Raw genomic sequence first — 25726 nt, 5'->3', positions numbered from 1 at the left:
CTGTCTGCCTTCTGTGAATTGTCCCAGTGTTCCATCTGCTTTCCTGCTATACTGCAGTTAGGAGACTGATACCATTACACTGACACAAGCCAGGTTTGGGAGGGTGGGATGGTGGTCCCAGAGCGGGGTGGATGGAAGGAAAGAAGAATGAAAGAAAGAAATGGAGAAAGTGAGCAATGTTGGTCTGAGACCAAGACACTGACCTTGAAGGCTCTGATATTTAGGTCACTGACATAGAGTTGGCTTAATCAATTTGTTTACCTCACACAGATGTTTATGTATACACAATTAGGACAAAAAGTATGGGAAAGAGCAGAGCTGCTGCCAAGCAGAGGTTCAAAGTTTGAAGTGCCTTCATATTTCTTTTTTTTGTTTTCCTAAATCTTTAGCATCATGAAAAAATAATATAATATATAATATCCTCTGTGTGTGTGTGTGTGTGTGTGTGTGTGTGTGTGTGTGTGTGTGTGTGTGTGTGTGTGTGTGTGTGTGTGTGTGTGTGTGTGTGTGTGTGTGTGTGTGTGTGTGTGTGTGTGTGTGTGTGTGTGTGTGTGCGTGCGTGCGCGCGCGCGCGCATGCGTAGATATAGATAAACAGATGGATAGTGGATAGTAGAAAAATAGCTATATCTATCTGATATGAAACACCACCATGCAAACGTAACCAAATATAGCACAAACACTGCTTCCTTCACTATTTCAACAGATCTATTCCTGTAAAGTCAAATTGAGCAAAGTAATAACAAACGCCATCAATGTTTTTAAAATGTTATTGCCACAGCTTGTTTAAAGCATCTGCTCTAGCACTTACTCTACAGCTGATAGCTGGAGGTGCAGGGCATCTCAGAGCCACTTAACACTGACTGGTTCCACAGTGAAACTCGAAATATATGTAAACTGTCCATGACAAAATTGTAAAATAAATTGGAAGCGGTTTTCAAAAAGGAGCAGAGCTTGCACACATAAATGCACGTGTGTATAGTGTACAGTTATACCATCAATGTCAATAATCAGTCAATATAAATATGTAGTACATTAGTAAAATACATCCAGCTCTTGTCTGCATTTTGACAGATTTTTATTCACATTTGACTTTACAACCTTTGCCAATCAGTGCTGCTGTTTAATGTTTCACTGTTTTCCAGAGGTCACTTGGCAATCAAACAGATGCCCATTACTGCCTTGCTGCAGGTTTTATTTGACTGCCAGGGCTTTTTTCTGTGCTGTGCCAATTACTTAGTCCTTCAATTTATATTAAACATTACATTACTTTTACTGGAAACATAAAATCGAATTTCCTGTGTTTTCATGCAAAAACCTTCCAAATATTCAATATTCGGATGACAAATTTAAAATCTGTGGATGTTAAATATATCTGGATTTGATTAATTTTATTTGTTGCATGCAAGTCTTGTATGTTTCCACTGTCTGGTCCAAGAAGAAACATTTCTCTTTTTTTGTGTTTGTGTGACAAAATGAGCAAAAAAAAAAGATCTGAATGCGCCTGGTGGCACATTTTGTCATATCCTTCCTCATTATATCTAACTCTATTTTATTCCTGTTAGAGAAACAAAACAAACTTTGTTTTTCTAAAAATCATTTGGGCCTAAATCACATTTACAAGGCATGGAAGAGGAACATCCTCTTTGGGATTTGATTTAAGTGGGACGTAGGCCTGCTACTGTAGCTAATCACATGGATTTATTGGGTGCATCATCGCGGGACTGGGGGCCGAGGACTGTTTGGGGGCACCCAGCTGCTGGTGTTCTAGGACCTCTTTTCTTTCTGTGCTGTCGCTCTCCTTCCTCACTCTATAGCTGCTGATGGAAGGCAGCTGGAACACCTCGCTCGCTCTCCGCTTGTTATGTTAAAAAGGAGGTTCTGCTGGTGGAACATGAAGCTTTTAGGCCCGTCCTCCTTTCTATTGCCGGTCACTGCGTCATCTGGTCAGTTCTCCTTATAAAACATCCTTGATTACGCTGCTCTAGAGTTCCATGTTCAGCCATTTGCGATTGTTTGCTATCTGGGATCTTTATCTCTGAATCATAGGTGTAACAGTGATGAAAAGAAAGAACAAACAAGTCGGGAACAGGGTGTACTACAAAGTCCAGATTTTGTCCAAGACCAGTGTACTGACTACACTTCACAATGTTAACAATGAATCAATTTCACACTCTCGCTTATATTGCCTTTCTGTTTTGTTTCCCCCTTTAAATCCAGGAAGCCGTTATTAGCCCCTGAAATCTGTTTGCTTGCCCCCTTCCTCCTGCCCTCTTTGATTTCTCCCAGTTTGTGTCTTTGGTCTGGTTTGAGTGAACGCAGCAGTGGGCCGGGGCTAATGACCTTCCTGTGATCTAACAAGTATTGCCCTCTATGAGCGGTACACAATGCCCTGGCCCAACCATTTAACCTGTAAAAAGTGGGAATTAGAAAACATAAAAACCTCACAATATAAACTAGGTTTATTTTCAGAATTAAAATGGGATCATTAGTTTGTTTTGCCCTCATGAAGGGACTTGCCTCCCTGTTAACCTGCATCCCTTCGTCTCTTCACTGCCATCCTCCTCTAAGAAGCCCTTAGGCATGAAAGGTCAGCATTGTGTTACAGCAGCCTGACCTTCGGTAATGAGAAGGCAAGTTAGCGGGCAACCTGTGAGCCCTGTGTCCACCTCTCCTGGGAACTCAAACAGTGACAATAGTAAGGCACACAGCGACAGCTGCAGAGCTGTCCACTTGTGTGCTCCTTTCTACTCTATGACCAATTTAACATCTAACAGGAAGAAAATGAAATATCAACTGCAGCATTTCCTTTACTGTTTTTTTTCACCAATTTGTCGGGTCACTAGAAGCTAGAACTGTCATAGATTCTATGTGGTTGTTGAGAAGGCACCTCGGGGTGTCGCAGTGTTGATCTTGTAAAGGTTAGGGTTAATCAAGGTTTTTCAAGTTTATATAAGACCAGATACATGGATCCAGAATCTGAAGGTTTCAGGTTGGGTTTGCGTAGTTATGATTGGGTCAAATCTTTGCCCAAACAACAACGACCCAAGATGAGCAGCTAAAGCTTGACATTATCAAATATTGACATAGTGTTTGATGTTTTGCTGGAATATGTTGTTCCATAACTCACTGTGAATGCTTCACGTTTGCTTCTGATTTTTGAATGAATAGTTAAGGGATAGTGAATTTGAGTGGATCACCACATATGACAGTGAGTCTTTGAATCACCCGTCTGTAACATGTCTTGTCTCACTGGAGTTGGCTCTCGCTCAGAGGAAATGAGTCTACGATACAGAGACATTGTTCAAATTCCTCCTCTTGTGTCATCGGTCCTAAAGCAAATACCGGCTTAGGAAAACAGATTCTGCCATTGAGTCAACAGATTGTTCAAGTCTTCATTGGCTGAAAAGAAACATTTTTTAGATTTGTGGAGAGGTAGGAATTTGGCAGCAGTTCCTCGTAGCCTAAGCTTTAGCTTTCTCATTAACTGTTTTGAACATTGCCTGGGACTCTGAGGGAGATTCCTGAATTGTCATCAAGCATCGCCTGAGCTTGAGTAACAAATCTGAAGATGAGAGCAGACCACGACTCGAGCCATTGGATTCATTGGTGCATGGTGCTCACTAATTTAGTCTTGGCAAACTACTGAGTGGGAAAAGATGGGATTTCTGTGGAAGGTGGTTGTAGGTCAGTTAGTTAGGGTTAACCTGGGTCTTCCTGTGACTAAATCTGCAGTTTTTCCACTTTGACATACAGATTTTATTTTAGCTGAAGTCTTTCCTATCAAAAAAAGAATGTCCACTTTTTTGTTGTGCCTATCATAGTCTGATTTATTACAGTACACATTTATTTCTTATTTCCAGCTATATAGAATAAATGGTCAATATTTAAACTTTTTTAAAATGTAATTTTAGCATGTTTTCACTCAATGAATTTCTCAATTTTGTGTGTGTGTGTGACTGCTTTTAATTATCTATCTAATTATCTATGTTGAAAAACATACTTTTCTGCTCAGTTTGAGATTGGGAAGCTGGGCGAGACCTTCAAGCCATTATGCTAGGTTAAATAGGTCTCTGTGATTTAAGGTTGGGTCTCTAAATTGGCCCCCATTCTTCATCTGTCTACATTTCTGCCCCCTCTGTCGCTACAATTCTCTTTATCTTCTCTCTATCAACACACACCTTGGTAATTGGCGATGTGGACCATATGTGTGCTTTGAATGGCCTTCTGTTTTGCCGTTCTGTTAACTCATACCTATAACATACCTATATATCACCTATAACTCCAGTAACTGCGACAGGGTTCTTGCTGACTCTAATCACTGCAGTTGTATATTATTATCAATATTAGGACATCCTGAGATTTTATCAATGAACCAATAAGAAAATCTGCTCTGTGACTTTTTAGCCGCTAAATGATTGCGCTGACTCTGCGTTGGAAAAAGGTGTTTTGTCATGTTTCGTCTCTATTCTAGGCCAATTATACTACAAATATGCTTGTATTGCAAGATGTTGTATATTGTATGTTTATCCTATTTAAGCCACAAAAGTTGTGATACTGCACATTTTGGCTGACAATATATAAACAGTGACAGATGCTTCTCTCCACAGATCTGGAAGTATTTTTGAGAGGATGGAGAGTCTGAATGCATGAATACATGCCCAGCATGGTCCATCATCCTACAGGTAAGACCTGTACTAAGACGAACATCATCTGTCTGAACCTAACTGGGAGAAAGGAAAGTGAGAACCCTCTGAATCCATGGTCTGGTTCAGAAACAGAACAGGGTTTTGTTGTGTTGTGAGGCCCTCGGACAGTAGGCCAGCCATGTTTTGGCTGCACCAAAGAAGAGCAAATAATAAAAAGTAAAAAAAAACGTATTATTAAGTACAAGGCAATTTGTTTAAATTATTATTTTTATTATTTCACTGTCCTGATTTTTACGTTGCTGTCCGTTTCTGCACTTTAAAGCCTCTGAAGCATTACTCGCCAACACACCATAAAATCTTCTCCCTCTTTGACTCTCCTAGACTGTGTTGTACCAACCAACAATCAACATGCCTAACACAAAAGTCACTATCCCTTAATTACTGTGTCTCCTAATCACAAGCAGACAAATAAAACACACAAGGTAGTCCCTATAAAAGAATAAAAGCACTTATTGCCGGGTCTTTCCTTCCCCCTTCCCAGTGTTGGGCGGGTACAGACAAGCTTCTGGTAAAAGGTGAGGATGTTTGTTCTTCGCCTTGCTACAGGTTTACCTATGGCCCACAGCTCACATAGATCTGTTAGATCCTTTGATGTATGTTCATATTCTGTGACTCTATGTTGGGGAAATATCATTACCAAACCACCTACTACCTGTAGAGGAGAAGAAAAGTGTGTCTAACAAGTAATCACCAGTGCACCTTCAATACACACATCACTCACTAACTCGACTGCTTATCACTTGGCTTCACTGAGACACAGTTAAGCCCCACCACCACCACCTTCCCATTACTCTAACCTAAACCTCATTATAACCCTAACCCCAAAACCAATTATTACTCTCACACACTCCCAGCCGTACACAAACAGCCATTTCTCTTTTGCACTCACTCAGTCTGTCTGCCTGTTTTGTTCTTTCCTGCCCTGACCTGCTGGAAGGCTTTCAGGGCCATGTCAGTCAGCCAACAGCTCTCTGTACTCGAAGTCTCTGCAAGTTCAAGTTGGTTGCCAGTCTGTCCTGCTTCCTCATTCCTTCACAGTGGCCACATTGTTATAGTAAGATGTCAAGAACACTCAGTTTGGTGTGCGTGCGTGCGTGTGTGTGTGTGTGTGTTGTGCACTGCGTGAAATCAATCATGTACTGCATATTTTCAGCAGCATTAGCATGTTTTTAAGTTTGACTATTTACTGTGTTTACATTATTTATTGTGTGTGTGTGTGTGTGTGTGTGTGTGTGTGTGTGTGTGTGTGTGTGTGTGTGTGTGTGTGTGTGTGTGTGTGTGTGTGTGTGTGTGTGTGTGTGTGTGTGTGTGTGTGTGTGTGTGTGTGTCTCAGAAAATTGAATGAATGAAAAGTAGGAGATGTACAGTAGGTGGACACTGTCTCTTGTTGGTTCTGCTGGACTCGAGGCTTCAGTGCTGCCCAGCTGTTTTCACTCTCCCTTGAATAGACCTCAACGCCTTTAGAAAATCTCTGTGTAGCCCTAGGGGATGTTATCTTAATCATAATCCAGTCTGTATAAGCCATGTTGTAAAGTCAAAGTCTGCAAATGATAATTAACTATTTAATTGTTGTGTGACACGTAGTCCTCCAGTATGTTTGTTTGAACGTATTGTCTTTAATACCATTGCTAAGTTGTGCCTGATGTTAATTTTACTAAAAGACAGTAAACATGTGTTCACATGAGTCATGTCAGGAAAGCAAACATGACTAACTTGTACAACACATCTTCCAGTAACCAGCGACTGATCCAGCCTCCCAGTTTGCCACCAGCAGCTGTGTTGACCGTCTCGTGCATGGCAACCCTTGATTACTAGGCTGACTGTACGTTTGTGCTGAGCCTAGCAGACAGAACACTGTACCTCCCTCTCCAACACACTTTGATCATGGAGAGTTGTTAATGACTGCCGCTCTGTCATCCAAGGCCTCAGGTTATCCACCAGGTTTTATTAGCCTAATGAATGGTCCAGGGATGTTTATCCGAACGATAGCACGTCTGTCCCGAGACAACTTGGCCGTGGATTCATGTCCAATAATTTTAATGTTGGCAGATGGTCGCGTGCTTTTGGCTTTATTAGACTCGGCTGTGATACCTCGGTACGATGTCTTCATTAAAATTTATAATTTGTTGATTTTAATAAACTGTTGTGGTACTAGATGTGATTTGTTGGAAAGCTTTCTCCTTTTGTAATAAGACACAGGTGTAGTCAAATGACATCAGTGCTTAAGCTCGGCTGGAGTCGAGGTATGATTTTTACATGAGAATTTCCCCATTTTGATTCATGAGCAACATTGTTTGGTGTAATGAAGATACGCATTACAGTCAATGGACAATAAATATGACAAGAATCTGCTAATGTCAAAACATTTTGGAATACTTTTATTGGTGCCATGGTGAGTGATCAGTAACAGATGGTTTTAAAAAATTCTTCTTCCCCTAATATTTAAAATGTTCTGTAATTAGAAATAAGCCTGTTCGTACCATGAGTTTCAGACAATATCAGCTAAGGGAGAATATAAAGTATAAACTGAAATGCAATTGGTTGCTGCAAATTCTGACGTTGGTTTTATTTTTTCCATGTAAAGAATGTCAAACGTAAACCGTGTGGCTTGAGGTTTGTGTCATTATTAGGAAGAAATATACAATATGCTGACGGAGTTAAAGCTCAGAAGTCGGAGACTACAGCATTTCCACAGATGCTCACGCATACATTTTGTTGTTTGTTATTGGACCTCTACCAGATGTCGTATCCAGCCAAGTTGCTGCAGAAGTCATTACACATGATAATGATTATCAATGGTAAATGTTATTATAATAATACATGTTATAATGCAGATTTCATTTTTTGCTTGTCTGCCTGTGCCAGCATAAAGTGCTCAAGGCAAAGTCATGCACAATTTAAGTGCAAACCCATACCCAGCTGGAACCCACGGGGGTTTCTAAAGTCTCTGGGTTTCTCTGCTTGACTTGTATGTGGAACATAAAATATACACCCTCCACAGTCACTCGCTTTATAATGTATCCAGATTGCTTTGCAATAACCCTGGTTGGCAGCTCTGCCAAGGCTGGCCCACTGTGGGTACAGAGTCTTAACATATCAGCGGAACATAAAATATTTAACCACTGACTTCACGGCCACTTGATGAATGGTCTCATGTTTGAAGATAATTAAAATTGTGATGTAGGCTAGGATGTAGGTTGACCAAAGTAAGCTGGTGTCAGTATTTCAGAAGCAGGTTTTACCAGCTTTTTTTTTAATTTCACTTAATTTCAATAATGTCATTTCTACCTTCCCTATAGTATACCTGGGGCAAAAAAGATTCAACTTGCAGTTCTAAATATTTGCTAAAATTGAGTGAAGACCCTAATAGGAGGAGAATTTGATATGCGTGTCATAGCCAAAATTTTCCTTCTTTTTTGGTTTGTTTTTCAAACACTTTAATACAACTGTATTATAGCTGTTCAAACCTCTAGGCCACCAGTAGTCTGAGCATTGCGTTTGTTTCTTCATTCATGTCATCTCTGTTTTCACTGATACAGTAATGATACAGTACAGTTCCTTCGGCAGTTTTCATGTCCACAATTCTAGCTGGAGTCTGAGAAACATTTGCTTTGAATTTTCCATCTCTCCGTTGATTTCCAAACCCTTCTTAGCCAGGAAACATATCATATAACCAGTTAACATGAAAGGAAATAATAAAAAGAAGCAAAGGCATGGAAGCACTGCTTCAGATCAATGCAAATCTGAGCTCTGTTTATTGTTCTAGGTGCCGAGGTTTTGTTAAAGAAAGTCTGTCTTTGATCACGGTGGCAGGAAGCTCAGCCTATGCATTTGTGACACTTCTGACACCTGGCTGACCTGCTGCACTGTGCACACAGAAGTACACGAGGGATTATTTTTTTAGTAACATATCCATGTTAATTCTCCTCTATTCCATCTACCCTTTGTCTTGTGAGCAACTCTTAACAGCAAGTTTTGCTGTGTTGAGGACGTGGGACGCTAGGAGTGTGGTGGGAGGTCTAGAAGTTAAACTCTCGGGCTTGTGAGGATTTGCGGTTGTGTTCTTTCTCACTGCAGGATTTCCCACAGACCGCTACCAGCAGTATTCCTTTTCTCTCTTTTTGTAAATAACTGTAACTAAACAAATATTGTTAGTTTGACACAGACTATTTAAATCTGGCCGCCCCTGGAAAGTCATGTTTTGTTCTGCCTCAGAAAAATGACTATTGGGTTTCTTTTGTGGAGAAGTGGGTAAGTGGGCAGATGAAGCCCAGAGGGACATGTGTATTCATAACACCAGTGCCTCTTTTCTTCCAGTTCGCATTGTCTGGTGTTGTGGATCCTCTTTGCTCTATTGTCTTGTGAGTTCCGCTGGTGGTCTGTCATGTAAACTGCTCAAAAGGCAACCGTCTTCACTCTCCTTTTCAAAGGAGCTCCCTCTCTCTTTTTTTTCCCCCAGAGCCTGTGTCCCTTTTCTGTGGTTATCTTCTTGTCTGGTTGTCCCCTCTCTCTATTTCACCCTCATCTCCATCACACACCCACGCACACAAACATCCCAGCTCCAACCATTGCTAGCGCTGGATCAAGTCCCAGTGTAGATCCAATAGTGTATTGGGATGACAGTGGGGAAGGAAAGATCCTGCTGGCTTGTCAGTGTCCCTGACCCCTCTGTCACAATGGGTCCCTCTCCCCTCCCACTCATTTCCCTACCAAGCTGGGAAGAGTAAATATTAATCATCCCCCACAACAATGGCCAGCTCTGAAGAGAGAGAGAGCTCATTCAAGGCTTGTAGGTAGCTGCTGTCTGTCTGGGGCCTAAACATGGGTTGCAGGAAGATGATGCAGACTTTAAAAACTTACAGTCTTACGAAATAAAATCTTAAAGTTGGTAATTCTGTTGAATTGATGTCACTGTTGTATGTGTGACAGCGAGTTACACCCAAAGGGGGGAAAAACAAAGTTGGGTGTGAGTTTGGGCTGAAACCTGAATTTTAGTTAGCACAGAAAGTGTATTGTTTGACCTCCTCACCTTGTATTTTGAGTTTGAGCTAATCGTGTGCAGTTTAACCTGAACCAACACGTTTAAGTCGTCTGATATTTTACTTGAATACAGACTCTCATTCACTGACCCTTACTTTGTTTATTTGATCTATAGGTAGTCAATTTATTGGTACAGATCTGTGTATTAGCTGTATGAATTCAGTCAATCCGTTTCTTATGGATCTCAGTATTGTATTTTGAATAGCTAATGTGACATGCCACAGAAATAGAACCTTAGAGCCTTTTAGCTACGGGAAAAAAAATCTACCTGGGGAAATGTAACATTCTCTAAGCCCTGTCCTGATAGTGAACTCAAGTTTTCTTTTTACTGTACATGAGACTGGCGTTCTTGACAAAGCTAACTGTTTCCTGGGTGCATGTAAACACATGCAATCAATTAAAATTGTGTATATAATATCTTTTTGCCGTATCCTTGCAATGCATTTAGTTTCGTGTCGATTTCTCAAAGTGTGATGTCTGTCAAACCCTTCTGCAGCATATGTCAATCATTATTCACATGTGGAGCAGATGGCCTGACTGTAGCTGTATGGAAACAAAGTGAGGAAGGTTTTTGGTCCTTCTCTAAAGTGCTCTGAAGGCTTTACAATACTAGCAGCAGCTGGAAGAGACTAGAAGTGTTATCTCCCCACAGAAAAGCACACTCCACCAGCATACATGCTGTTGGACAGCAACTTACATGCAGAGCCTTCGCAGCTGTGGGCCAATGAAACTGAACATATTTGCAGAATGTCATGTAATATACAGTCAAGAAAACACCTAGGCTGTTGCACGGCTGCATTATAAGCAGGTGCTCCAGCAAATGTCCAGGGTGAGAAGTAATGGAGTGCAGGATTTTTTTATTCTCGTCTTTTGGTCAGTAGCTGGATGTTTTAGGAGTTGAAGCTAAGGCAGCTAAATTCTGTTTGTTGGCTTTAGATTAATTAGGCTCTGTGATGAGCCTCTAAACAGGTCACAGGTAGTAGGAGCGTCCCTTTCAGCCTTATTGACAGCAGAACTTTACAAGAAACACTTTGTTTTCCTAGTTTTCCCTTTTTGAATAATGAGTCGGAAGCACTATAGCCTCGATAAATTAGGTGAACATATTTTCTTTCCCCCCATTTGCTTAAAAAATGTCCAGATGCTTATGCAGATTTTCTGCATGAGTGGAACAATCCAATTATGCACGAGTGTAATGTTCTTGGCACGTTGTGAATAAAACCGACGCTGTACAATGTGGAAAACATGCATAGAAATCTCAGCAGATGCTGGTTCATTCAGAAGCTGGATTTAAAGGAGGACAGTCATGCTTCACATTGCATTGGTAACCAAACTGGCTACAGAAGTTACATTATTTTAACACATTTGGTTTCAAATGTGTCTCATATTTTCTCTGAAAATTGCATTGTTTATGCACTTTCACATGCATGACTACCCCCCCATCACTACATCACTAAAGCCTTTCTGGGAAGGCCCGCTGACCCAAAGCATGATGTAATTCCATAAGTCTGTCACTAATAATTTCCCCTTCATTTTTAATGACAGAAATAAATGCCAGACCAGGACTGGGCCCCCGTCATTTTGGGGGCATGGGGCTTTTTCTCCCGCCTCTCGTCTGCTTTTGTAGCAATTTTATGCTGTTTATAAATATTTATGGACATCTACAGACAGCTAATAAAGTCAACGTTGGAGAGAGAAAACTGGACAACTTTCCGCTTATTTTCATTTTTGGAGCATTACTGTTGCTCTCAGACGGCCCGCTTCGTGCTGCCAAAAAGCTCTACCCACCATTTATTTATTATAACTTGTTTTCTTGCATACGGGGAGGAATGGAAGAAAAATTGCAAACAGACCCTTGGTGCGAGGAGCGTGCGTCCATATGCCCGGCAGAGACCATGCGTGACCAAGGGGCGGCGCGGGCAGATGGGGTTGATGGATGTTGTGCAGACGCACACCTGTACATGCCGGCGAGTCCGAACACACGGACGCCGTGTATCGCACCACACACCACACACACACACACACACACACACACACACACACACACACACACACACACACACACCTGTGCACAAGCAGACACCTGTGCTCCACTGTATCGGCTTTTCCATGTGAGGCAGTTTGTTTTTGGTCGTTGAGGCTCGGCGCCCACAGGGGGAGTCGGGTGTCGTGTGAAGCAGAAGAGCTGTCAGGGGGAGAAAGGGGGCGCCGGTATTGTCTCAGCGCTGCTTGTTTGTTTTTATAGATGGCATCTGATGATCAGAAGGATTTCTGGGTCTTGGAATGAGAGAGCACCCGCCGATCTCATCTTTCTCTGCACACATGCACGCTGGCAGCTCTGTGTGTGTTTGTGAGAGCGAGGAGTAGTGCATATATGGGAATATTTCTAGGGTCCATTTGTCCCAGCACACATTTATCACGGAGCCCACTGGTGTCAGACCTGCTGCTTTCCCACTACGTTTCTATCATGCTCGGCTGAAACTCTCAGACGCCGCCGACACGGCCTGACACACACACACACACACACCTGCAAAAAAACATGCTTCTCAGTCCATGTGACAGATACAAAGATAAAGACAGTTCAAAAGGGAAAGGAAGAAAAATTCATAACACTAATAATATTTTAAAGTTGCTTTTGGTCCTATCTCTCTTTTTTACTGGTTCAGTGAACTTCCTGTATTTTCCACATGTGTCACAGGCTTGTTTGTCTTCAGTCCTGGCAGTGTATTGTACTAATGAGGCTGGACGCTATTCAACTTTTTCTTTCCTGTTTTTTTTTTTTTTACTTGTTTTAAATGATTGTGAACTGGAACCATGAACTCGGACAGCATCTTGCAGCTGCTCCTCGGCCAACAGGGCTGGACTCAAGCTGTCCTGACAGTGGCATCCGCCCCCATTAAATGTCTCTGCCCTTGCACACATCTGAAAACTGGTGTGGAAAGTATGCTTTTGAGTATTAGTCCTCCCCATTCTCACGTTGTGTTGGTTGAGTGTGTCTCTCTCCTCAGTAAATGAGACCAGGCCTAATGCTGTATTTCCATATCAGTAATAAGCCAATTAATGAGATGAGTAAGATTTGATTGAGATGAGATGATGACGTCAGTCTGACTTCAGACCAAGTAAGCGAGAGCAGCTGGATGAAAGACGACACTATTGCTTGTATCTAAAGTCTTTCCGTGTAAAATCACTGAGCTATAAATGTGTCCATCATTTTAACTGTCAATAACTTTTCTGCTCAGAGAGTAAAGAAAAAATTGAGAGATCATCAAAGACATAAGCTTTTTTTGCTGTTTCTGTCAGTTATAAATGTTTCCATTAACCAGATGTAAATGTAAACTTCATCAGAATTTTAGCCATTATTAATGTTGTAAATACCTCAGAGCTATGATGATGATAGGTGACTTATCATTTATGAGGGAGGAGGACATGAGACAGCACATATGCATGTTTGCTACTCTGTTGACTGAAAAGCTTCATTCAACAACTTTTCTTTCCTCTTGCTTTAGTTATTATTGTACTTTTTTTTCATTTTTTATCATTTTAATTTCACCTCTGCAGCAGAACGTCTTTGTTTTACGCTGTTAGGCTAGATTGTGCTTTTTGTCCATCTCCTAATTTTGCACAATGTGTGAGTGTGTGTGGGGTGGGAGGGGGGGCAGGCAGCTGCAGAGGCCCTGGTTCCCGTCTTGCTGGCGCACACCTCTCCACAGGGAGTGGGAAGGGATCCAAGTGCCCGGAGCTCGGCTCTAACTGCCCCCAGAACAGGAGACACCCCTCTCTTTTGGTCTTGGTCTTTCACATACACACAGCCCATGCTACAATGTACACATGCCTTATAGACTCAATGGCTCCATTGCTTGTTTTTTGCCTTGTGTTCCTATAGAGATCTTAGCCCAGTTTTACTGTAGTAAAATTAATTTCAATGTCAGTAATCATATGCAGGTACATGTACAGACAGAAGGGTCAAAATCCAGTGGAAGAAAGTTAATGCATTATATGTACAGTATGCGCATGCATAGCATCCTGAGCCAAAACAGCCCTTTTGTAATTCCACCAGCCCACCAAGAGACCACTTGTCCTTCAGTGAGATGACACAGGATGAAGTCACTCCATTTGCCTTGGCACCAGTGTCTTTGTTCCAGGCACTGTGGGGGTGTGCCAAGGGCAGTGTTCTCACAGCAGATCTGCCCGTTCCTCTGTCGGACGGACAAGGCCATTAAACTAAAGTATTTTCTGTGTAGCACAACAAATTACAGCGTAGGACATTCAAACAGAGGACAGGAGAAGTTCACAAAGGCTGGTGCATTGAACTTTTTTTTTACAATCCAGTTAAATCTGAACATTTCAATTTTTGGTATGTTTACCAAACTCTTATAGTTTATTCGAATTAATGTAAAGATCTGGGGATAAGTTGCTGCAACCAACTTATACTGGAGGTGCTCTGACTTGTGTTTTATATATTATGTAACATAATATTGTTAAGCTTCAGGCTTGTAAACGGTGGCAGACAAGTAGTCTGATTAAGCACATCTTATTGGAGTCTTATGCTAAATGCTAAAATAATATAGAAATGCTATAAATGAAATCCAGTTATCTCATTCTTGTATTTGTACAATATGATGCAAGAGGTAAGAACAGACTTAATAGACCGTCTTTCACAGATAGCTCAGCCATCCTTAAACAACAATTCCCTGTTTAAGATACTTGAAATGTGTCCATCGTGTCTTTTTGTAGTTTGTTATGGTTACTTCTGGGATAAATAGGATACCAACAGCAACACACCACACAAATTTAGAAATGTATTTTGTGGTTATCAGTGATGAATGTGTGGTAAAGGAAAGGTTAGGCCATATGAGAGTCCTCTGTTCACAGTGGAGTGGGTGAGGTGGGAATCCTGATGATGACGATGGAGATGAGGAACCTGCTTTGAAGTGGCCTGGAAGTCAAGGAGACGTTTGTGGAATGGCCTTGCCTGCATTCCAGCTGCTGACTTTGGTGACATTTTAGCAACACATTAACCGTAGTATTTCTAGTATGTTGGAGTTTGCACTTGCTAAATAAGAGAGGCTTTATTTCCTTGGGCGGGAGAGAGGGGCAGATGGAGCGCTATCCTTCTTTTGGCCACTCCCTTCCTGTTTTCATCTTTCTTTTTCGAATCGTATTCCCTTGAGCTCTTTAATTTCATCGCGCTCCCTCCATGTCGCCTATTTTTCCTCTGTGGCAGCAGGATGTGATCTCACACCTCAAAGCCTGAACCACACAAACAGGTCTTGATTAAAGTGTTGAATTATTAATACCGTCTACCCTCCACCTTCGAGGCTCCCAGAAATATGTGACACAGGGATGCTATCTCTCAAGGTTAATCACAGCTTCTCTCCAGAGCCGTGTTGGATTCTTTAGATTCTGCTTCAGATTCTTACAGTCAGACATGATGTGCTCCAGTATTTAGCTCATGGTTCGTGGCCTTAAAGAGCCTTGAATAAAGCCTGGATTGACTAGCTTGAACACAGTCCAGTGTGAGTCAGGGAAGCCCTTATTTAAAGAAAAGCCATGTGGGCCTTGACAACACAGATTTATAGAAGTGTGTCAAGGGTCGAAGAGAGAAGGTTTTTGAAATGGTTGTTGAGCTGCCTGGAAATCGGAGATTCCACCCTCAGGTGAACACGGAATATCTTTAATGAGTATTGTGTTTAGTGATGAGCAAACATTGTATGAATAAAGGGCCCTTTCCCATCTGTGACACACAGCAGTGACCGCTTTACTGCCTCTGGATGCGTCACTGGGCCTAATCTTAGATCTTATTCCACAGTTGCTGCTTGCGGCGGAAGCATGTGGACGCAAAATGTGCAACAAATCCTCCAGCTCCTTTCTCCAAATTGTTGGTCTAACAGTCCTGTTTGCGGAGTATGGGCTTGGGGGGACGTTGGCTGTATTGGCTGTGGGCTACAGTATGCGTGTGTTTGAGCAGTTCCTCAAAGGCTGTTCTCCTCCTGATGAGTAAACGCTAACTTTGGTCTCCTCAAAGAGCCGCTCGCCTCCAATAATTCGCACACACAAACGTCTGTCCACCAAATTCCTCCAACTGTATACAGTCCTTTTTGTACGAATGGTCTGTCTCTACAATTAACGTCTGTCCATAAGCCTTGTATCCTTCCCTACTTCCTACTTCTGTTTGCGTGTGAGATTAAACCAAGACGCTGTTTGAGCAAATGAAGATCTCATCTCCTCTGCGCTGTAGTTTGTTGGACTCCTTTTTGCTGCCTCCTCTTCAACGCAATAAGGGCCCTGCATTTACATACCACCACTCTCCCCTTTTTTTTCCTCTTCCTCTTTCTTCTCTTGTCTTCCCCCCCCTCCCCATTTCTCACCCTCTGAAAGCCGTCTGAAAGGAGTTTTGATTGATCCGTGTCTTTTCCCAGACCGAGATGCAGCCGAGGCTCTTAGAAACGGGAGGAGAAGACGAAGCTGATGTGTGTTTAAAGAATAACAAAGCCCTGGTGGAGCTGTGCACATGTTGTCCAAAGCGCCATGTGAAATTCTTAGCAAAACAGCTGTAATTCGAAAAATTAGTCGAGCATTGTGCCAAAACTGTGCATATTTAAATGTGTTTGGCTAACAGCAGGGAAACAACAGCACTCTGTTTCTAATTTCTTAAACTCGTCTTTCTGCCAATTAATAGCAGCTGCCCTGTATTGTTTCTGCATGCACATGGGAAAGGCTGAGAGCGCTACTACAGTATAAGCCAGCATTCATAACCGGCAGTGATTTTAAACCTGAGCTTCACACTAAATGTCCTGTAAGACTTGGGTACTAAAACCCACATATTTGAACTAATATTTCATTGAAACACCTGCAGTCACACGATTAAAAACATTGTCAAATGCGGTCACTGTGAATTCCCACCTGCTCTATTAACACATGAGCTCAAAAAAATGTGAGTGCTGGAAGATTTAGGACTAAATCCAGACAAGCCTTTTGTTCCTGGATACATTTTTCGGTGGTCTTTCGCTTGGATCGTCAGTGTCTTGTTAAATAATTTTCTCTGTAGCTGAACGGCAAATTAACCCCACAACGCAGCTGGGGCCGATCTGCGCTCCCTGTAAAACCGCATGCTGCGGCGTGAAGGACGGACTGTGTTGGTTTAAGCCCTTAGTTGTTTTGGAATCATGGCACACTAAAACACTCCTATCATCTGCAAATCCACAAGTAATTTAGCCTCCTGCCTTTTGCCTTGGCCAACCAAAGCAAGTCCGACATGTGCGCATGATGTCATTCGCACCTTAGAGCTGCCAGTCAACACCTCAGGAGAATGGTGAGTGGCCGCGAAGCTGCTCCAGCAGCTCACCACTTTCACTTCCTTCCTCACTCTCACATCTGTCATTTCCTTTTACCCGTCTATGAAGGATATTGACAAGAAACAGGCCGATCTGGACACAGCGTGTGTGCGTATGTGTTTGAATGAACCAGCAGTTATGAAACCAAATGTTAAGACTTATCCATTTACAATTATTTATTTAATGGCAAAAAAAGAGCATTGTTTGGATTTTACATATTTACAACTAGACTTTTGCTAGTTTTTTTCCCAGTAATTCCCAATGTTACAAACAATAAATGCTAATTTATCAACCGCATCTTTTTGTAAAATTGACCCTAACCTCTGTGAGCAGCTGCTGAGCACTTGCTTAAATTAGAACCCGGTGAATAAAAGGTAGATAAGAAAAAATCACTGATATCTTAAACACCATAGATGATGTTTTGGGTTTTTTTTCTACATTTGAACGCAGGTTAACTCAGACTTCAGCTTGCCATTTAGACATGCCTCCGTTCCCCTGGGATCCTGTGGGCAGTCGCCAGGGGGCTCCAGCCCGGGTGGGAGTTGTCCGTCCTCTCTGGCAAGGTGTTGAAAGGTGTAGGGTTTCCCTAGTTTCCGAATTTCCAACCCACAGAACCCTGGGAGTAATGAGCAGTGCTTCCAAGGAGCAGCTGTGGGCCTTTTATCCTCTGTGGCCTATCTCTCTAGTTAGTTACAGTCACACCTTTTTCCCTTTTGTTCGTTAACTCATGCACATACACTTGACCGCCACATTTTTTTTTTACAGTGTGTGTGCTTTTCTGTCCAGATTTATTCCTTCATCTCTGCCTCTTTTTCCTCTTCCTCCTCAGCCAGACATTATGACATGTAGGAGGAACTGCAATGCTCTGGGGGCTTCTAGGATTACCTGACGCCTTCCTGCGTATTTTTCCACACACGTTATGGCCAAGCATCTCAAGACTCTGTGAATAACAGGGATCTAATAGCAAAGTGGCTTTGACCATGTTTAAATTTGTGAAGGGCTATTTTTTTGCGTTCCCTCTTTAATTTTATTTTTTGCAGCTGCTTGAGGTTTTTCTGTCTACTTTCTTTGTTGGTCATACAAAGAAAACAAGTTGTTGTTTGGACTGAATTTTATCTCTGTTTGCTACATTTTATGTCGCTTAACAAATCCAAATCCAAGATAGAAAAAAGAGATGTTCTAACGATTGTTCCAAAGATGGTTTTAGGAACATAATGTCCTCTCCATCATTAACCACTATTGACAGTTTATCCTCCTCAAGACGACACATCTGTATTACACTGGCGAAATGCTAGCTACATATAATTACGCCGACAAAAAGAGAAGCATAATAAAATACAATACGCTTTATATGACTCATAATAATTGCAGCTTTTTACTAATAGGAGAACACTACAAAGAACCAAAATGCCTGTGCTTTGACTGGCCTCGGGGCCAGCTGGGAATGAATGCAGATGATTACTGCTTGCTATGCTGTGACCTAATCCTGGTGGACAGCTGAAATTAAAGCCAGGTATTGCCCTCTGCCTTCGCAGCGTTCCCTATGATGAACTTCCTCCCCTACTGAGAACAATCGCTTGTTTCTCCAGGAGAAATACATTTCCAGAAGCATCACCCATCGGCGTTCTCCGTGCCCATCCCTCCTAACAAACACTGCTGACCTCATTACAGACTGCAGACTGATAAGGCATCTTAAAGGCACCTGTCAATTTCTTCCTCTTCACGTTTCTGAATACACTTGTAATTAATTTTACTCTATTGATCTATTTTGTATTTCGAACAATAATCTAGATGAATTCTGTTCTTTTGTTTTACTCGTGCTACTGTGGTGTATTTACTGTAGTTCTGCTTCAGGTGATCAATAAAACCCTAACCTTAACCCTAAACCAAAGACATTATATGATTACATTTGTCATGCGTGATTAGATTTAACCTGGGTAAAAGCAGTAGCTGTGTATTCTAAATGAAGAAATGAAGTTGAGGGAGTATAGTATTGACTTAGACAGTTTCACCCTCTCTTTGGTTTGAACTAGACCACAGTTACCCAGAGCATTTGTTGCCTTGGGCAGGGAGGAAAAGATAATGTTGCACTTTAAAGTAGTTATTAAAATAAACCTAGATGAGCTGCCAACACATCTGAACAGTAATCTATAATTTAACTAAAGCGATGTGTTAAGGAAGGGTGCGGCCCTATTAAAGAATTATGTGGTAGAATTTCATCTAATTAAAGACTGCTCACTGTTTTTGTAAACAGGCACGTTTAAATCTCACTGTGGTAATTCCGCTGATAAAAATTAATTGATTATTTGCACTGTAACTGAAGTTACTAATTATTTTCTAATTAATTCATCGTTTAAATATTTTTCAAAAGCTTTATGGCATTAAATAGGTTAGCGTAGATGTCCTATAGTGTAGTTATAGGTTGTGCTTCGTTTTTGCATATCACAAACGGAAGGTATCCGCGCGTGCGTGCGTGGGTTTGCGCGCGCGCGCGCGTGTGTGTGTGTGGCAGTGAGCGGGTTAAAGCTGACAGTGTGACCGTCCTATCAGTACAGCTCGGTGCAGTTCCAGCCCACCGCCTCCTGCCTGCGTCCCCAGGGAGCGCGCGCGCGTGCGTGTGTGCATGTGTGTGTGTGTGCGCGCGCGCGTGTGTAGCTGTTTGTCATTCTGGCAGGACACGCTCATGATAAACAGCCTGCTTTCCGCGAGACTTGTTGCTTTCTCCGTCGGACCATATTGTTGCAACAGCTTCGCGGGAATTTCAGCCAGACGCGAAGGGCTCGTGCGTTTTTTTTTCCTCGTTTGATTCCTGCCGCTGTAAAGCAACGTGCTGAGCGATCCCACCGGCGGTAACGAGCTCCGGAGCCGCGCCGAACACGGTAGGACACCGGGAAGACTGGCCGCTCGGGTTCGTTGTGTGTTTGCACAGTTACGCCGGACTTGTGCGACTTTCCTTAGAGAATGCCGCTGATTTACTACCGCAGCGTGCCCTCGTGTTGTGCAGTACGTGGTAGCGTTCACCACCACGGGTCCGGGTCCATGTGTCTCCGTTGTTGAGAGTCGCTGCGTCCGAGATGTTCGTCTGGAAGCGGAATAGATGAGCGCGAGGATGACTCGCTTTCTTAGACTCCGTGGCTTTTTTTAAACGTTTCACGTTCAATTTTCATTTCATTTTCAAGCATTAGAGCTGTTGTTTTCATCCTGAACGAGGAAAGTCCTTTTTAGGAGAGTGTGTGAAAACTTGCTGTAAGAAAAAAAATTCATTTTTTTACACTGATAATGGGGATTAAGTGTTTACCTTTCACTACATCCCAAACCCTGATGTGTTAATTCTGTGCTAATAATAATAGAATAGCTAGCTACTGTGTTTACATTTAAGTAGAGTCTTGGCGCATGCTGTGTTAAAACCTTAAACCATTAATTCAAATCATTCATTCGTTGGGAAGATTTGAGTAAAAATTGCATTAGGTGTGACGATGGAAGAATAAAACCACAGGTTGGTTCACTGTTCCTTACAGTGAAGCACAGCGCAGCGGCCTTGATCCATCACCGTCAGATCTGTATGTTTAACAACCCAGCTGTGAAGAGGTGCCCTGGGGAGGTCAGATCTCTGCTGACAACCAGAAAGACGTCAAAAAGTATGTGTCTTAAAACCACGTCAGGCATGTGTGCACTCATCAGGCATGGCTGCTCCTACTTTGTTGCTGTTTCGATGGTGTTCCTATAAGGAGCAGTGGCTAATAATTGTCTCTTGACTGATTCCTTGTAATTACTGGCTATTAGGTTTAATGAAAGGGATGTGTAGCTGCCTGTTGGCCACAGTCGCCCTCTCACTCCCCGTAATCATAAAGTGCGCATGCAAAGGCAATGCAAAAGAAGCTCTTTGTCATCATTAATACCGCATGAGAATCATGGCGGTTTTTCTTGTTCTTACTGTAGTTATATAGTCATCACTTTACTCAAATTCTGACCAAGGGCTTAATGGAGCCAGTCAATGACTCAAAGCTCCAGGGAAAGTCTGGAGAGTTTGACCTGTTGGCTATTTAAGGTCTTTCAGGAGCTTTCAGCAGTTATAAACAACCATACATTTGATAAGATGCTAATTTACATCCATTCAGTTATGTTTCTTTAAGCTAAGTTTGCGTTCTATTTTTGGTGGAAGCATTTTCAAGCCTGCGAGCGGGTCGCTCGTGGCGTAGCTTGGTCTTGGCTGACGGCTTAGATTCGAGGAGAGACACAAGACCCTGCTTGTGTCCACACAGACGGCCCTGGACGTCTCACCTGCATGTCAGTGTTCTGCATAGCTGTGCACACGGAAACACACACACACGCACACACACTTGGTTGCACCTTGTGCAGCGCGGCACCAGGCTTTCTTTCTCAATAAGCCGTTTCTTCACACTTCACCTCCAGTCTAAACTTCCAGCTTCCTTGGAGTCGTTTTAAGTCACCGAGGGCTTTTGACAGCTTTGAGAGCTGGACTAATGAATTCATCAGGGTTTCTCTCAGGCCTCTCTGATCTCTGGACTTACTGTTCCTCTCCTCCTCGTATTTGTCAACCCCTCTCCACCTATTTACACCTGACCTGAGTGTTGCGGCCGTGCTCATGTTTCACACAGACGTGTCACGGATGTCACCGTCCACATACGTGCATATCTTTCACTCTGGATGTGGAAAAACAGGCTTGTGTGATGTACTTCCAGTGTTGTGGAATGCAATGATGTGCGTATGGACTTTCTCACCATATAGTCAGTCGAATCTTTCTACTACATTAAAAAAAAAAAAAATGTGTGATTGTACAAGAGCATCATATTTCATGACATCATCGGTGCATTTTTTAAGCATTACACTTATCAGTTTAGGTCAGCAGCGATCTAAAGCATTTTCCACATCATCAGCCTCCAGTGCAGGCTTTTATCTTTAATGGCATCACAGATAGGAGACTCTTGGCTCTGTCTCCTTGCATCCAAGGGGAATTATTCACAACATACCCGGAGCCAAAGTCAAGCATTTGAAGTTTAAATTTTCTGCTCTGTTCAAACAGAAATGCAGCAAAATTTATTATATGTTGATTAACTGCTGATCACAGCTGTAGGGTTCTGCTCTCCAGCGCATTAGTTTTATAGTAAAATGTCATTAAATTAAATATCTTGAGTATTTGGACTCTTGATTGGACAAAGCAAGTCATCGTTCACGGCAACATTCGTCTGATTAATAATTGTATGCATTAACATTTTTATTAGCATATTCTCCCAAATTACAGATCATTTTTTCATTTGAGAGAATTTGAGGTAATCCATTCCTCAGCATTACGGCTGGAATTGTATCGTAATGCAAACCTTCTGGTTTTTCTTTCTCACTTTTGGAACAGTTGTCTTAACCTCATAATGCAGGAGAGTCTCATGCTTTGTAATCTATATGAACACTGCCAGTTCACGCTGGGTCTTATTCATGCCTCGTAAATTATATTGATCTAAAAATGTTGCCTGTTTGAAGACAGATTGACTGTGGCTCCAGCAAGGGGAACTTGAAATGACTTCAGACTGCCAAACGTTTTGCTGGTGATTCAGTGAATCAACACAAACACTCCTCCCTGTCTCAACTTTTCCAACCCTTTTTATTTGTAGACAGCAATTCTAAATCGTGTGTTGACAAACCAACGTTTCTTTGTCTAATGCAGACTTTCATTTGCTTTGGTTCTTTTTGTTTGTAGCCAGTGTTGAAAAGCTGTCTGTCCAATCCCAGTGCTTCCTTATTTGTTTAATGTCAGCAGCTCTGTTCCTGACAGCTAACAGCAACAGAGCTGGGAAAAAGATCAGACATGATCAAAACTCCCATCTGTTTTTGAAACTAATCATGCAGCACTTCTGGAAATATGATGATATGAATCTGTTTCTTGGCAAAAGTTGGGGAACGATAATACATTCAGGAGTCATTAGCTTAGCATTAGGACTCAAAGCTAAAGGAAGCTGGTACTAATCACACCAACCTACTGTATCAAACTGAAGTTCACTAAATAACAAGCTAGGCCTTGTGTCCTTTCAGTTTATTTCACCTAACTGTGATGGCTGTGGTTTGAGGGCTACATGTTTGCCCAGGAGCCGTAATTTCATGTTTGACTGGTTGACTTCCGGATGCCCAGAAGACAGTGAAGCAATCAAACGAACTGAACTACAGTAACTTAAGGTTCCATGTATACACTGAGAACTTAACACCTCCCTCTGCCTCCAGTGCAATGGTGTCACATGGGACATAAATGTGTTAATCTAAGGTTAGAGCTTCATATTTAATGTGATATACTAAAGGAAATAATCATTTTTTTGTGTGGTTTTCCATCCATATTTCACATGATTTATGATAATTGGTGACACACTTCAGCCTCATGATATCAGCATAACCGCTTTCTTCTGTCAGCGTGTTGCATTGTGTTGCTGAGTCAGACACAGTCTTACGTTGTTTCTCTTCTCTTGTGTTTTCTTCTCCTGTCCCAGAGGACTGAAGGTATCCCTACCAGGCTTGCTGGAAGCGGACCATGGCCCTAGGTGATGAAAATGAAGAACCTCTGGCTCTTGCCAATGGAGGGCACCATCCTGTCAGTGGGGATGGAAATCTCCCTTTCAGCTCCAGTACACAAGTCAGCAATGGCCAGGACCCCCTCACAGCCGCCACCAGTAGTGACTGCCTCACAGCAGATGGGGACAAAGATGTTTCAGCTAAGGATACAGCATCCGAAGTGCAGCAGCGATCACATGTTGTCCAGAGAACAAACAGACTGAACCAGAACGGCTCACTGAGGAACCTTCCCTCGTCATCTACCGCGACATTTTCCCCCACCCACACAGATACCCAGAAGCAGGCCAAGGGCCACCCTCTGTCCGCCCTCACCCCCTCATCACCGGCCTCTCCTCTCCAGGCGCTGCCCCTCTGCTGCCAGCACTGTCACTTCCACTCCACCCTCTGCTGCCCCTGTGGACAACAGGAGTGCCCATTTTTCCAGAGTTCCACCACAGGGCCCGGGCCTGGCTCGGTTCACCACCCTGGGACGAGTACTTCATGCTCGTCATGCCTCTCCGCCTGCACATACTCCCACCCATCGTCCCCTCTCTGTCTCCATCACCACCATCACCAGCGCTGGCAGGAGCACCACCAAAGCCACACACCTGGACTCAGGTATGTGGAAGAGAAGGGTTTTTAATATAGGACGCGGTGTTTGTGTTCGTATGCTGGAAGACAGTGTGCTTACTAACTCCAAACATCCCTTGTTTGTTTGCTAGTCACATGTGCACATGCATTGCACATGTGACATGCCATGTTCAACATTATAACTGTAGTATTTTTGATCAGTTAACTTTTTATTTATTTTTTTCCTTCAAATAAATACCCTTCACTCAATGCTGCTACCAACCACAGCAAATTAAACACAGCTGTGAGGGTTACACAGTATGAAATCAATCAGCAGGTTTGGTTTAAGGTTTAGTCCAGGAAGTAATGATTTGAAGCACATCGGTGACTGTGACAGTATGTTAGGCTTCAACTAGTTTTTACTGGACTCTTGCCTGTTGAGATACAAACAGACAAAGCGATGATTATGAAGTGCTTTTTTAAACATTTAATTAAACCTGCATGCAACCGCGCGCACACCACACACACACACACACACACACACACACACACACACACACACACACACACACACACACACACACACACACACACACGTGTGGTGTCCATGCATCCTCCTAGTGAAATATTAGCACTGCAAGTACTCGCTGGCAAACTCTGTTTGTCTTTTCTCCAGTGATCCATATTTAGTGAGTTGCTTCTTTCCTGTTTGCTCTGAAACCACAGACCCTCCATCACGTTTGAAAGTGGAATCAGTTAATGCCTTGCGTAATCATTTGCATAATCCTATATTTACTAACTTTGCAGAAGTAATTATTTACTCATGTCAGCCCGTTTTTTATGGTAGCAGCTCGTTGTGGGGAATCTGTTAGTTTTCTGAACATGGAAATTTCCTTACCCAAATTGAGTCGTACTGTATGTCCCCTCCGAAACGTTCAGTAGGAAAAGGGGCGTTGTGGGAGGCGTTGAAAGATGAGGTTTGTGTGGCTGCAGCGGCTCCTGACTCCATATGCGGCATGCACGTGTTGAAGCCTGGGTGGGCACAGCATGGCAAAACAAAATTGTGTTGCAGGGATTTTTATGCATTCACCATCATCTGTTGGCTGTTTCCCCTTTCCCTGTTTTTTGTCCCACTAATGCTTTTGTTCTTTCTTGAGTCCCCCCCCCCCCCCTTAGCCTGTCTCTCCTTTATCTACCTCTCCTTCCAGACAAAAATGGAGAGCAGATGTGGTGTGGGACGCATGCGTCTCTAATGTTGAATCGCTCTCTTATTTACCAAAGAGGTCCCTGTTGTTCAGCGATGACAGGTTTGAATTACTGGACCTGGGTTTGCTCCAGGACTACATCCCTGAGTCTCCCTCCCTTCCTGTACAGTGGTGTTTTGTGTGTGTGCATGTCAGATGCTGAGATTAGATGTAGGAAACACTATACCTGTCTCAGTTGTGTAGTGTGTGTACTTTTAAAGCTTCTTTTCATTCCAGGTCACCCTCCAACCTCCCTCGTTCTGGTTGCAGGAGTTAGTGGG

At 42.6% G+C, this 25726-nt stretch overlaps 1 protein-coding gene across 7 annotated transcripts in view; it reads left to right on the top strand.

Moving 5' to 3' along the window:
- Nucleotides 1-25726, top strand: part of disp1 (dispatched homolog 1 (Drosophila)) — a 47495-nt gene that overhangs the window by 6670 nt on the left and 15099 nt on the right. For 2 of the 7 annotated variants that reach the window (XM_029141173.3, XM_029141174.3), the window contains exons 2-4: nucleotides 4610-4684; nucleotides 5646-5762; nucleotides 23571-24249. In XM_029141173.3, coding sequence (XP_028997006.1) covers nucleotides 23612-24249 — 638 coding nt within the window. In that variant the 5' untranslated portion in view covers nucleotides 4610-4684; nucleotides 5646-5762; nucleotides 23571-23611. Of the gene's footprint in view, nucleotides 1-4609; nucleotides 4685-5645; nucleotides 5763-19708; nucleotides 19959-20597; nucleotides 20718-23570; nucleotides 24250-25726 lie in introns of those variants that run through there. The other 5 variants (XM_029141171.3, XM_029141172.3, XM_055506152.1 and 2 more) reach the window with 4 other exon arrangements.

This window comes from Betta splendens, chromosome 24 (genome assembly GCF_900634795.4).
Source record: "Betta splendens chromosome 24, fBetSpl5.4, whole genome shotgun sequence".
Taxonomy (NCBI): domain Eukaryota; kingdom Metazoa; phylum Chordata; class Actinopteri; order Anabantiformes; family Osphronemidae; genus Betta; species Betta splendens.
This window is presented reverse-complemented; position numbering and strand designations above follow the sequence as displayed.